The sequence below is a fragment of the Rissa tridactyla genome, chromosome 22 (genome assembly GCF_028500815.1).
Source record: "Rissa tridactyla isolate bRisTri1 chromosome 22, bRisTri1.patW.cur.20221130, whole genome shotgun sequence".
Classification (NCBI taxonomy): Eukaryota; Metazoa; Chordata; class Aves; order Charadriiformes; family Laridae; genus Rissa; species Rissa tridactyla.
Window position 1 is genome coordinate 6,234,407 of NC_071487.1, and position 14,028 is coordinate 6,248,434.

The window sequence follows — 14,028 nt, forward strand, 5'->3', positions numbered from 1 at the left end:
TCACTGTGGTTTCTGTCGGCGATGCTCCGGCTCCGGCAGTGCCCAGTTTTCCAGGGCAAAAGGAGGGTGTCAGACCCCCAAGCCAGATATTGAACATGCACCTGCAGGACCGGTGTCCATCTGTCCATCCACGTGTCCATCCGTGCACCCGAGGCCGCGCTCACCTGCGACCAGGGCTAAAATGCTGCCGACCTCGCAGTGGTGACCTGCAGGAGGGGGACACGGCGGGACTGGAGGGACCAGCCACCCCGCAGGGGACCGATAGCACCCCGGGAGGTCACTGCCGGCGCTCAGCGCACCCAGAACCACGAAGGCTCATAAAGGTGGCTGAGAACACGGTTCAGCCGTGACTTTTATAGCATCCTAAGTAACCGCTGCCATCGCCAAGCCATCACCAGCATGTTAAATAAAACACATTGCCAGTGAGGTCATCTAATAGCCTATTATTTTTTTATTTGAACTTTTTACCTTCACCTCTTCCTCTGTGCTGAATCAGCTCCTTCGCTTGGCACTTTAATTCCTGCCCCATTTGCGAGATTGATACGGGCTCTCCCGGGGAGCCTGCTCAGGCGGCGGGAGGATGCTGAGGTGGGCGCTGGCGCTGCTGGGATCCTGCCCCAGCTCCGGGATGGAAACAAGAGGAGCCAGGACCTGCCCTGCTGCTGCCCAGAGCTCAGGGCATGCTGTGGGGGGAGAGAATCATGGAATCACAGACTGGTTTGGGTGGGAAGGGACCTTAAAGCCCACCCCGTGGCACCCCCTGCCCTGGGCAGGGACACCTCCCACCAGCCCAGGTTGCTCCAAGCCCCGGCCAACCTGGCCTTGAACCCCTCCAGGGATGGGGCAGCCACAGCTTCTCTGGGCAACCTGGGCCAGGGGCTCACCGCCTTCACAGCAAACAATTTCTGCCTCACATCTCATCTCAATCTCCCCTCTTCCAGTTTCAAACCCTTCCCCCTCATCCCATGGCTCCCCTCCCTGCTCCAGAGTCCCTCCCCAGCTTTCCTGGAGCCCCTTTAGGGACTGGAAGGGGCTGGAAGGTCTCCCCGGAGCCTTCTCTTCTCCAGGCTGAACCCCCCCAGCTCTCTCAGCCTGTCCTCCCAGCAGAGGGGCTCCAGCCTTCCCAGCATCTCCGGGGCCTCCTCTGGCCCCGCTCCAACAGCTCCGTGTCCTTCTGCTGTCAGTGCCCCAGCGCTGGAGGCAGCACTGCAGGGGGGTCTCCCCCGAGCGGAGCAGAGGGGCAGAATCCCCCCCTCGCCCCCCTGCCCACGCTGCTGGGGATGCAGCCCAGGCTGCGGGGGGTTTCTGGGCTGCCAGCGCATGGTGCTGGGGCGTGTGGAGCTTCTCCTCCCCACTGACACCCAAGAAGAAAGAGGTTTGCACTGAGCGAGGACACGGCCCACAGCACCCCAGGCACCGCAGCCGTCACCTGATCTCGCACTCCCAGGGTGTTGGGTTGGATTTTTGCAGCCACCGAGTGGCACTGGGTTTGATCCCTTTCCTCCCGCTCCTGGGCTCGCCCTGGCAGGCTGGGAAGGCCGGGCCCCACTGCAGAGCCACCCCGGGAGGACACGGAGGAAATAACAGCGTCTGCAAGTCGAGGGGATGCTCCGGGGGAGGCTGCCCAGGCCCTCCCTGCCTCCGGGATGGCTCCAGCACCCACTGTTTTCGACGCGGCCGCAGGCAGAGCAGACCCAGACTCAGGAGCATGCGTCTAGTCAACACTCTTTTATTAAAAACAATTACAAAAAAGTTACAGGTTACAATAGTTATGTACAACCCCAAAACCTCTTACCAACCACAAACCTCTGGTTTTACAGTGTTACGGGTCCCGGGGGGTGGAGGCGATTGCAGCCCGTGGGTCCGATGCTTGCTCTGACCCACACCGACAGCACGGGTGGAAGCGGTCCGTTCTCCCACCAAGACCCCACAAGACAGGCAGCCTCCCCCCAGAAAAAACCCTCATTTTAAGGGGTCCCGGCCGAACCGTAGGGAAAGGAAGGGGGAATGGCCGTGGTCCCCTGGCCTGGCAGGACTCACGCCTGGAGGAACGCACCCTGCAGCCGTGTTCTGCTGTGCCCAAGCCCAGGCGCTGGGATGAAGCCATGCAACCAGCTCCCCAAGCAGGACACAGCACTCCGGGTCCACATTAGAAATGGGACGGCTTTTCCAGGGAAGGCAGCTGCTGTGGGAGAGGGCCGGGGAGCTGGAATTGCCTGTCGAGTAACAGGGGAACCCCGGGGCAAGAGCCAGCTTTGAAATCTAACGGTAGACACGGGTGGGCTGCTCCGGGTACGCTCCGTTGCTGCAGCCAGGGGTGAAGAGAAACGGGGGGATAAACAAGGGAAAGAGGCAGAAGCAGGAACAAACCTTCCCTCCCTGGTTAGGAAGCACTGAACTCTCTCTCCGTCTCTCCCACAGCCTGGGCAGGAACAGCACCGTTCCCTGCAGGCGGCGGGAGAGGGGGACAGGACATGGTGTCCCGAGGCTGCTTCACCTGGAAGCCCCACGGCAGGGAAGGAGGCGGCTGCAGCGCTTGGCAAAGGCGGGCTGCAAGGAGAGCGGGATGCGACGTACCCCACGGAGCGCTGGGGCCGGCAGGGAGCTGCGTGGCCTAAAATCTGGGGTAACGCTGGGAGCCCGTGCCACTGCCTGCCGGAGGCAACACAGAAGGGCTCAGCTATAACAGGAGCCTTCACAGTCCCCACTTCTCCTGGTGGCTTCAGGAGAGCCTGGCAGAGGTCTGGCGCTGGAAGCCACCTCCTCGCCTCTGAGGACAGCAGTGGGACGGGGACAGCCCCCCAGGGCTTGTGCTGTACCAGCACCCTCTGGCCCAGGCAGAGGGGCCCGAGCAGGACACCCCTGCCCGTGGCACACAGCCCAGTCCCACGTTCCCCACCACCATGCTGGGCACAGAGCGGGAACAGGTCACCAGGACACGCCGGGGGCGTCCCCAGACTCTGAGCCCAGCGCTGGCGGTGGGTTACAGAGGAGCGAGCCAGACCCAGCTCCGACAGGAACCAAAACGCAGCAGCTCCCCTGCCCCACTGCCACTGGAGCAACACAACCAGCCCGTGCCGGGGATGCGGGGCTGGCACCACCAGCACCGCGGGAAGCGGTGTCCGTCCCGCCTTGGGGGGGGCGAGGCGATCGCTGCTCTAACAAGGGGGCAAAAGCTGCTGCCTGGACCTCAGCGAAGAGACCTCGTTTCTCAGGGGCTGTTTCCATCAGCTCTCTTGTTCCCCCGACAGCAAAGGAGCCTGGGCAGAGAGCGGCCACCAGAGCCACCCTGGCTGCCCGTGCTCCTGCCCCAGCCACCACCAGTGTGACAGGGACACTCCCGACATTGCTTTTGTCCAGGGCCCAGACAGACAGTAACTGGGTCTGTCAACGCGTAAACACCCAACGCATAAACTAGTTTAAAATAGTAATTTCTGCCTATTGCTTTTGCTCTTGCCTGCATCAAGTCCCTGCCGCCAGGGACAGAGCGGTGGGGAGTCCCGCAGAGTGCCAGGGGCCACCCTTAGGCGCAATCTGAGCTGCACCTGGGTCCCCCCAAAAAACCTTGATCCCTACATACGAGCTTGCTGGAGACATGCTGGAAGCTCAGGGTGAGGGGATGGACAGCTTGTCCTAACCCGCAGAGACACGATGCCTGCTCTTCCCACTGTCCTCCCCTGGAAGGCTGCAATTTGCCGCTCGGCTCTGGGAGCCCAGCTCGTCCCAGTCCCGCTGTCCCTTGCCTCACCGCAGCTCCCTGAGGTCTGGGCAAGGACTGACATCGTGGTTTCCCCCTTTTGCAGAGGCTGCAGAACCAGGATGCCGGCCCTCACTGAAGAGATCACCTGGGTCGCAGCAGGCGGTAATTCCCCAACCCCATCTCATTCCTCTCCGACCTGCTGCTCCCACTACGTGCTCTCGGGGATGGCCTCCCTCTCCCGCAGCTCTGGCTTTCCCCTCTGCAGCAGAACTGCACTAGGATCTCCTCCCTGATGGCTTCAGCCTCCACTCTGGCTTGCCATTCACACACCAGCTCCGCAATCCACTCGCTCTACAGCTTCCTGCCCAACTTTCTGCCATTTCCCCCCCCATCGCCAAACTCTGCGGGAATCTACCAGCCTTGGAGGACAGAGGCAATTTAAGTTACATTTGGGAAAAAAAAAAAAAAAAAAGAAAGAAAAAGATCTACCTTTAACTGAACCATAAAGATCCTTCTGCACGTATCCAACCTACCTCTAAAAGCTTCTCCTAGGAGCCAAGAAGTTCTCTCTGGTTGCGCTACTCAAAACCACCTTGCCGTGCCTACAAGGCAAGTGTTGTACCACAGAATATCCCTCGGGTGGAGTCAAGAGGATCTGAGAGCCACTACCTGGCCACAGGGACCTGCAAGCAGTGAGCTGGTGCCGTTCAGCTGCACCAGCAGCAGTCCTGAAGTCCCATAGATACCTGCGAGTGCCCGGGGAGCCTGGGGTAGCATGCTGCTGCGTACAGGTGGACAGTGTTACTCTGAGCATTTATTGCACTGCTTCAAAGAGGTGGAGGAGGAAGAGAAGAGAGAGAAAGCGCAAGTCATCGTTTCACTTTAGCATCTTCTTTGATCTTCCAGACCATCAGCTCCATGCAAGCTCTGGCATCCTCGCTGGAGTCATGCCCTTCCACTGGGGACAGAAAGACAAGGACGGCCGTTACCACCCGGGCCCCGGCAGCCCCTCTGCCGCAGGGCGGCTGCCCGCCCAGCACGACGCTCAGAGGAAGGCTTCCCGAGAGCAGCTCCTGCCTGACGCTGCTGGCCCCGCTGCTCACTGCCCTCTGCCACAGCAGCCACAGGTCCCTCGGTGATCACCGTGAACCACAATGATGGATTTTAAGTAGAATTTCCACCAAACACATTTTTTGCTGGACTTCAGCCTGATGCTGTTCCCTTGTTTAAATTAAGGGCTGAAGTCCTGCTAGCCTGAGGGCCTCAGGCTACGGAGCAGCTGGTTAGAGAGGCCTCCATTTCCCCAGAAGTATGTTTACACCGTACTCGAAGACGGAAAGGAACACGCCATGCTTCAAACAGGAAGGCCAATCTCAGTTTGCCAGAGAGAGAAGGGAGGGCATGGCATGGCCCTGACAGAGCTACCTCTGGCCTTCTCACACCACTTCTCTGGTCCCCACTTCGCACAGAGAGGGCAGAAGCAAGCGCTGCTGGCCCTCAGAGCAGGCCCTCAGAGCAGGGTTCAGACTGAGACTGTCTGTGGCAGAGACTTCACGTGTTGGCCCCTTCACAGCTACTGCCAGACACTGTGCAGGGAGGAAAGATGAGGAGCAAGAGGAGGGGCCTTGGGGAAAGCAGGTCCAAGGAGCCCACCTCCAGGTGGGACAGGACACCAGACCCTCACTCTCAGCTCCTCCTTGCTCTCACCGTTGTCCTGGATGATGCGCTTGAGGTAGTCTGCCATCAGCGTCCGGAGAGCCCGTTTGTAAGGCAAACCCAGCCGGTGGGGAAAGACGATCGCAGTATCCACCACTGTGCCATGGATAAGCTGGAGGAAGGGAGCCAGAAAGGAAGGTAGTTATTTTCCCTCTCCCACAGGGACGGACACTCCTTAGGATTAACCACGCTAAAGCAATCTTCCGGTCAGGCTCTGTGTAATGCTATCACCAAGCTCCAACCCAACCAGTCTTGCAAGAGGCTCTGGCTGAATTAAAGGTGACTCTCCCTTAAAGTGCGTGTGCACACTGGCTTCCCAAAGCTCTGCCAGCCAACATCCCTGCCCTCAAAGCCCCGCCTAACTGCACCTTCAAAGCAGCAGAAATTCAGGGTTAATTCGGTTTGTAAAACTCAAACTACAGGACAGGTGTTTCCTTAATCCCCTGGCCTGGAGAAGCTGGCACACCTCTGAGAGTGTCTTTCACAATGGGAAACTCAGCCGAGGAACCAGTTGACTCCACAAAGCTTCTAATAGCTTTTCAACTGCTTCTCAAGATGTGAACTCAAGCGGGAAGGATGTGCAAGTCAAAACTGTACCTAAGCCATCGTACGCCACGCTGCCTCTATGGAAAAGGCTTAACCTTCAAGGCGCAACCCACCCTGAAAACCTCCAGTCCGTCAGCAATGAGTCAACAGGAAGCTTTTAACCAGCACCGGCTTAACAGGGATGGAACGGGACAAGAAGATCTTGTGCTTCTGGGGATAAGGAACTACCCAGCGGATGGGGAGGCAGGCCCTGGCTGGTCCCATGTTCAGGTCAAAGTGCCTGGGCACACAGGAGAGGCAAGAGGCTTGCCGTCCTCCAGGTCTGAAGTGTCATCGTGCCGGAGGAACTGAAGCTGCTGATCAGGTCAACGTGCTGCCTACGCCGCACATCTGGCAGAGTCCATGAACACAGGGTAAGCTGTCTTCTTTTAAATACCCATTTTTTTTACTCTCGGGCTAAAACAAGATTAATCCTCTGTTGCGAAGAATACGTGTTCAGTGAGAGCTAAAGGAACACGGACGAAGGTTCTACAGGAGTAAAATGCAAGGTCTAAGAGATAAACCCGAATGCCTGACCAAAAGACAGCTCTGCAAGTCTTGACACAGGATGACTCAGGCAGGACCCTGATAATCCCATCTCATCTGCCTCAACTCTTCCTAGGCACCAGCTAATGTCGCGTGACAATCCGTAACGTCCTCATTAATAGTTTCATAGCCCAGCTCCGTGAATGCCTGAGAACAGCTGCAGTTTAACAGAAACAACCTGCTACGCTCTTGGGAGTATAAAACTGCCAACATTATGGATAATCCCTCGTAGGGCGCAGTCAAGTTTGGCACCCACCCAGGCACAATGATAATTACTTATGTAGATCAGGAAGACTGAGGAAACAGGATAATATAGCTTTAAATAAAAATTGAAATGCTATCACCATTTGGAGCTTGCCATGGCCATTAGCGAGATGTCGACTTTACTGCCAGAGCCTGCAGACGTTACAGCTTGACATGCCACTGCCTGTCACCCTCTGCTATATTGCTCTCGGGTTCGTTCTCTTGGCAGTGTCTGCGACACTAAGAGAAAATCATGCCTCTAAGAGGCCAACGCAGTCATCCTCTGCTGATAAAACTGTAAATAATTTTTTTATGATGATGATGAACTCCCTGAGAGGCTGGGATAAAGGGTGCCATGGAGAGGTAAAGCGCTTTGCAGGCATTAAAACCTCCTGCTTCCAAACCACCGCTGTGAGTTGGCAGACGCAGCTTCTTCATCGAAGGAGCTGCATGATAAAGAATGGCTGCAGGAAGTTCTGGGCTGTGAGCACTGACTAAAGACTGAGCTCCTGCCAGCCACACGCTTTCTTGGTGACCCTGGACAATGCCCTGGGGATCTACGTTCAGAGTGCAAGGGGAGAGGACAGCCCTCCCTCGCAGGAGAGCAGAGACGTGCAGCTCAGACTGATGAGGGCCAGGCAGGAAACAAGACAGCTGAAAGGTCAAAACAGCTTGATCAAAGTAACACCACAAATCACAGCAAACCAGGCAGAGAACCCCACTCACAGAAAACACACATCTTAACATTAGAAGAGAAAGCATGAGAATTATCTCCAGTGGCAGAGACAACCAAGAGGCTTTGCCTGTTTCTAAAATACCTACTGGGGACACCCAGAGGGCGCAGGGGACCCTGAGCCTCCCCTCTTCATGCCCTGACCCTGGCTGAGCACATCTTCAAGCCAGTCAAAGGAGGCTGACACCAAGCGAGGATTCTTGACCACATGGCAGGGATGAAAGGCCAATAATTTGAGATGTGTCCTTCCAACCAGCCCTGCTCTGTTCACCCTCCCCAGTCACCTCTAGAGATCTGTCACCCTGGGCAGCACCAGTCACTAAGAGCTGGGGTGACAGCACGAGTGACACACGCGACCCACACTCTTGCTCCTCCAACACAGTCAGTTTCTCACTGGCTCAGAGACAAGACAGATCTACTGTGTCCTCCTGCTTCTTGGAAATAAAGAGATCCTAAATTTAAAGGAGATGTGTAACACACACCAGGGTGGGAAAGAACCAGAGAGAGATGTACGTGCACGACATGCAAGTTACCTTTAGTGCAAATAAGTCACTTTCCAAGCTGTGGCCTATCAATATGGTATCTGCACTGAACATGTTCAGTAGGACAGCTTGGACATCCCGCAGGGTGATACTAGTGTTCTCCAGGTCCTCTTCTGTCACACCTGAGAATCTGCAGAGCAAGAGCAGAAAGGAAGCCTTCCTTCGCTAAAGGAACACCTCAAGACCCCAAGCGTCTCAGCCATTAGGGAGCAGTGGTCAATGCAGTTTCAACAAGTGCTCCCAGCCATTCCCCCCAAGTTCCTGATTCTGAGCACAGACTCTGACCCAGGGAAGATCCTCCTCCATCCTTACCTGGTGTTATAGTCCACCACCTTGGAGTCTGGTTTGACGAAGGTGTCGTATACCACTTTCAGGTCAGAATTGATCACCGTTACTCTTGTCAGCTCCAGTCCTTGCTTGGTGTAGCACTGCAAGCAACAGAGCAGACGTGAAGACACATGCGTGCCCACCACGGCGTGGTATCAGTGGAGCCATTCACCAGAGTGCCACAGCTCCCAAAATGCAGCACCTCTAGCGTAGCAAGGCCAGCCAGCAAACACTGCTCAATATCGGCCAGCTAGCTACAGGGTGCACGCAGTCCCCAAATGAAACAGGTGTTGCTAAAACTAATTAATAAGAGCTAATTTAAATGTATGGGACCAATATGATTTAGAGTCTGGAGCAGAAAGGAAGGAAGATGGTCGGGAAACAAAGCTTTCCTTCAGCCACTGGTATCACACCTTTGGGCTTCCCCAAAAAGCTTTATTTTGCTTCTGCGTTGCACCTATCACTAGGGACCCACCATTTCACAGTCTAACGCGTAGATTCCAGGGTAGCCATCAGTCGTAGGCAGCTTCTCAAAAGTCTTCACAAAACCATCAAGGCTCTCCTTTCGCCCATCATGGACATGTTGCTTAAAGAAAAAAAAAAAAAAAAAAAAAGAAAGAAAGAGAGGGACAACAGTTTGTTGATGGTAGGAACAAGAATCCAAAAAGTCAACTTCAACAGAACCTCCCACTTAAACAAAAAGAATTTTTTTTTTATCATTTCTGAAGTTTAATAAGGCATATGTTTTACCTACCAGTCGTTCTGGGAAGGTCACCGCAAGAGCAAACGTAGCCATGTACAACCCCAATTCCAAAGCCAGATCGGAGCTAGCGGCATCATACTGCCAGCTCCTGTTGGAGCAACACATCACACATCTGGGGACAAGTAGCTTTTAACTTTCAATTTGGAGCAGAATTACTCAGAAAGGGTCACAATGGGGTCTTATAACTCCAGCTGCTGGTTCCTGGTTTAGCTTGCGGCAGAGACATGCCCAGGTGCAGGATTCTAATCCCAGACATCCCTGTTTGCGCATTAGCACCAGGTGTGTCACAGCCAGTAGACGGCATGAGAAACCGGGGTAATGAAGTACCAGCAAATGTCAACGTGTGCATACAAATAAAAGCCACTGTGTTCCAAAACCAGAGAGTTTGCAGACAAACAGGAGCTACTGCCTACCAGCACTCGAGGCAATAAACAGAGAGTATTTCCAACTGCTCTTCATTATCCCCAGATAAAGCTCTGGGGTCAAGAAGATCCAGCAGAGAAGAGCTCCCCGAGCCAGCAGGAAAACTCAGGGAGTCATTTCGCAAGTGGCTTAAGCCAATGCGAGACTAAGCCGCCGTTGCAACAGGGACTCCCACTCTCCTCTCCTCCCCAGCCACACATCCCACCCTACCTGGGTCAGCCTGGAAGCCTTCTTTGCAGGGCGAGTTTTAAACTGGATGATCACACTGATGCGGTTACCCGCAGCGCTGCGCCAGTGGGGAGGCAGGAACACGCAATTGAGGGCAAGGCAGAGACTGGGACTGCCCTTTTGCCCACTACCGTGGTTTTAGGTCAAACTAAACTGCCGTACCACACCCAGAGGTGACACCCTCTCTCTCTTATTCCTCAGTAGGGTTTTTTGTTTTGTTTAAGTCTCATCTATCCCCTAAACCTCAATGGATTTGCGCCCAATCGCAGCCACCTGCGTACACCCTCCTTCATCGCGCTTCTCACAGATCTCACCCTGCAAGGAAGCGGACTGTACTTGTTCATCTGAGGACGGAAAGGCTGCAGAGACGAGGACCTGAGGCACTTGTAAAGCTGAAACCTGCAGGCAGAGGGATAACCAAAGCGAGGATTTGCACGTTTTCCTGCTCAGGTTATTACCGCAGGTGCAGCCAGAGTGCACAGAACTGCATCATTAGAGTCTAACGGGGCAGCTGGGCCAACACCGAGTCCAATCTCTTCCTGTACCCAGAGCCAGCACTGCTCAAAGGTGGCATGGTTTGTTGCTTCCTAGGAGCAGGAGGCCACACTTGTCCCTTCTGCATCTGACAGTTTTGCTACAGAAACGAGTACGGCAGATTACCAGGCCAACGGACAGTAAACGTTTTTCTCCCTTGCAGCTTGATCCCTTCCCTCCCTCTGGAATACAATAGAACCGGGCAGTGAAGGAAAGAAAAAAAATAAATATAAATTGGGTGTTTTTCTAGACTAGATGCTCTGCAACTGCGCAATTCTCCCTTGCTGAGAGGCGGGCAGAAAAGTTGCTTCTGTTTTTCAGACCGGCAAAAGAAGCCGACTCGGTTATCACAAAGAAGAGCAGCTCCAGCCTCCTCCGCTCCCGGGGAGCAGTGGGTACGAGCGCAGCTCCATCCTGCCATCTCCCGCCACACCGGCCAACTGCAGCGGAATCCAGACAGGCACATGTCAAACGTATTTGGAAGGAAGACACAGACATGCTTTTCCAACCAGCTACAGATCTAGTTACTCCGAACAGCTTCTTATTACAAATATTTGCTGTTTTCAGTGCCCTCCTTCAAAGCTGAAAGATACCGTGCTCCCCAGCAGCGCAAACATCCCGATATCTCACTCCTGAGCGGGCCGTGGACTCCAATCTGCCATCTACCAAAGGATGCCGTGAAACTCGCGCGTTTGTATGAGAAAACCAAGAAAGCTGTTGTAGCAGCACAACAACCAGGAGGCTGACGCAAAAGGATGCCTGAGCCCTGAAGCACTGGTGGCACGCTTCATTGGGTAAGAGGCTATTAGAGAGATTGTATGTTTCTCAAAAGGCCATGAGGGTTTATGGTCTACAACAGCCACGCAAAAACATGCAGAGAAGTCGTGTTTTTACAGCCCCATCAATTTCTCTAGACTTCCCTGCTGGATGCTTTTTTGGAACACTGATTAAAAAGAGATCCTAATTTCACACATAAAAAGAAACAGGAGAAGCGGTGCCTGCCCGATCCCCTCCGCGCTTCAGGCTGCGCAGGGCAGCTTTCAGGGTGCCCATCCAGACAATACCTCCTGTTTTGACCAGCCTTGAATTTTGCCCCAGAATTCACTTCCTAGCTCTAGCTTTTGGTCTGAACAAGAACAAGAAGGGCACCCACCTCTCCAGAACCTACAGCCAGCCTCGCTGGCCCTGTATCGCTTGAGGTCTTTCAGACAGTGGGACAAGACGCCGCCTTTTAACAGATAAGCTCTGGGAGCCCCTTCCACTGGACATGAGCCTTTTAGATCCCCTCTCTCTTGGCTCTGCATCACACTCCTCCGCCCTGCATGGCGGCCAGATATAAAAATGCCACTGAAACAAGAGACAAGGAGAATCCGCAGAGACCCAAGGGAAAGGCAAAAGACAGATTGCTCCCTTCAGTCAATGGTTTGAGGACCAGTAATGCCAGGCTGGGAAGCCAACTCTCCCGTTGGCTAAGGGGAAAAAAAAAAAAAAAAAAAAAGCACCTGTGCAAAGCTATCCCAAACAGCGTTCAGCTCTATCAAAGTGCCAAAACTCCATTCCTGAGCAGGTTTTTCATTCTGCTTTCCAGTGGTGGGATCCCTTCCCTGCCCCCTCACCCCAAGAGAAGTAATATTTATGAATTACAACAGCCTCCTTGGGTAGATTCCTCCTCTTAATACAACAAAGATCATGCAATAAACGGAAAACTAAGAAAAGATTTGGTCTACAGCAGAAAGTGACCTTAGCACAGCCGTCTGGGAAACGAAAAAATGGGAAAAAGGTTCTTACACACTGTTGCCAAGGCCCCGAGACTGCTTTTTAGAAGGAAATGCCTTATTTCTCACTTCCTCAACGTTTTCCTAAAGACGACTGCATCTGAGCTTTTGCTGGGCAGCTTAATCCATTGGCATTTGCTTAAAACAAATGAAACCACCTCACTTCAGACAGCCGAGTCTCCTCCTTCCTGCCAAACACTGCATTCTTCTACCTTTACAGAGCAAAACATATTTGAGAAGTACTTGTTTTTCCCCCTTAAGGAAAGCCACCACTCTTCTAAAGTGCTTAAGCAACGATTACACAGCCATCACCACTGCAAGCAAAGGACAAATGTCATTGAGAATAAAAAGGTGTTGCTCAATGTCTTACTTTAGCAACCTGGCAGCCTGGTGAACCCACAGCTCCTGAGCAGCAGCTGTAATGAGTTTCCCATCCACCTGGCACTGAAAGAACAAGAAAGAAGAGTCAAAGAGAAGAGTCCTGTTAACAAGAGACCTAAATTTTAGCTCTCACATGCAGAGATACCCCGGATGAGCACAGCAACAATAATGTGTCAAATAAAGGGGAAAAATAAGTACGGATTCGCACGCAGCAATCTAAAGAGTTTAAGTCTCAGCCAGACAAACTCCAGAAGCCACCTGGATGCTCTGATGGAGAACCACAGCAGAGCTCAAACTAGGTTAGTGTCTTGCTACCAATGAATTCAGCCAAGACCGGTAAACTCTCCTGGGCAGTGACAGACATCTAGTGCTCCCAAGTTAGCCTCCTAAAAAGACTGATTTCTTCAAAAGGCACAGGAAGGTTTGCTTTTTCTTTTTTTTTTTTTTTTGTAAACAAAGATGAACAACCTCTGCTCCAGCCCCAGCGTCACGTTTTCGGGGCCGTTCCACTACTCACCAGCAGCTCTTTGCAAGACTATTTCAGCAGCAGCAGCAGCAGGGCCACCCAGTGACAAAATTAGGAACTGTCACAACCTGTGAGCACGACGAGCCCCAAAAGCCACAGAATATTCCACAGCATGTCAAACCCGAGGTAAACCCTGTGTTCGGAGCTAGTGCACAGCCAGCACATGACTAAGCCCTCTTTGACGCGATATACCTCTCTGCTTGCGTAGCCTTCCCCAGTGATGGACACACTCCTCTTTGCGAATGCAGTTTCCAGAGGCCGAGACCATGTACTCCGTGCCACAGCGACAACAAATCCGGCAGGAGGCTTTAAGAAAAGAGAGAAGCCAGAGTCACGTCACTAGAAATCCTTCACCTGTTAAACTTGGCCAAAGCACAAGGAAATCAGAATCACTCAAGCCCCAAACACTGGTGAAACAACTTTTCCCGTTACAAAGGATTCCAAATGTGGTTTTAAACTCCCGTAAAGACGCAGCAACCCCTCTGAAAACACAGGCCTGTGGCATTTGCCCCCAAACACTTCTCACAGGCAAACATAAGACTCCCCAGTGTTTTTGGTGTGCAACATTGGCTCTGACACAGTTCACATCAACATTTGCCGCCCGTTTCTCCAGCCACAGCAAATTACGTTGTACTCTAACACAGTTATTTTAAGACACAGGATAAATAAGTCATTCATTGGACATCAGAGCTAATGAAGCCCCGTTTACGGGGATCTGTGCCTTGACACTTCTAAATGACGTTCCCGTTCTTCCTGGGCACAGCTTTTCTGTACGGATTCTCCAGCATCTAAAGATGGAAACGTTTACAACAGCACATCCTGGCCCACCGCGGGGGCAGTTACGGACTTCTCGCTCCTGCCACCTCCACTCGTACTGCTCACAATTCAGAGGAGAGAGATACAAAAAGCCACAATAAAGGAGTCAACTGCCATGCTTCTGATGTCCACCCAATTCCCCGTGTTCTAGTGCGAGCATTTAAGCTGCCAGCACATTCCCAGCTCTGCG

General features: G+C 53.3%; 1 protein-coding gene across 5 annotated transcripts in view; it reads right to left on the bottom strand.

The window, feature by feature from the left end:
• Positions 1-1,700: 1,700 nt before the first annotated feature.
• The window catches only part of REXO1 (RNA exonuclease 1 homolog), a 43,394-nt gene continuing 31,066 nt past the window's right edge, over positions 1,701-14,028 (bottom strand). For 4 of the 5 annotated variants that reach the window (XM_054181701.1, XM_054181698.1, XM_054181700.1 and 1 more), the window contains 7 exons: positions 13,215-13,328; positions 12,486-12,559; positions 8,868-8,978; positions 8,378-8,493; positions 8,057-8,195; positions 5,408-5,528; positions 1,701-4,658 (listed from right to left, as the gene is read on the bottom strand). In XM_054181701.1, the coding sequence (XP_054037676.1) occupies positions 4,570-4,658; positions 5,408-5,528; positions 8,057-8,195; positions 8,378-8,493; positions 8,868-8,978; positions 12,486-12,559; positions 13,215-13,328 (764 nt within the window). In that variant the 3' untranslated portion in view covers positions 1,701-4,569. Of the gene's footprint in view, positions 4,659-5,407; positions 5,529-8,056; positions 8,196-8,377; positions 8,494-8,867; positions 8,979-12,485; positions 12,560-13,214; positions 13,329-14,028 lie in introns of those variants that run through there. The other variant, XR_008463294.1, reaches the window with a different exon arrangement.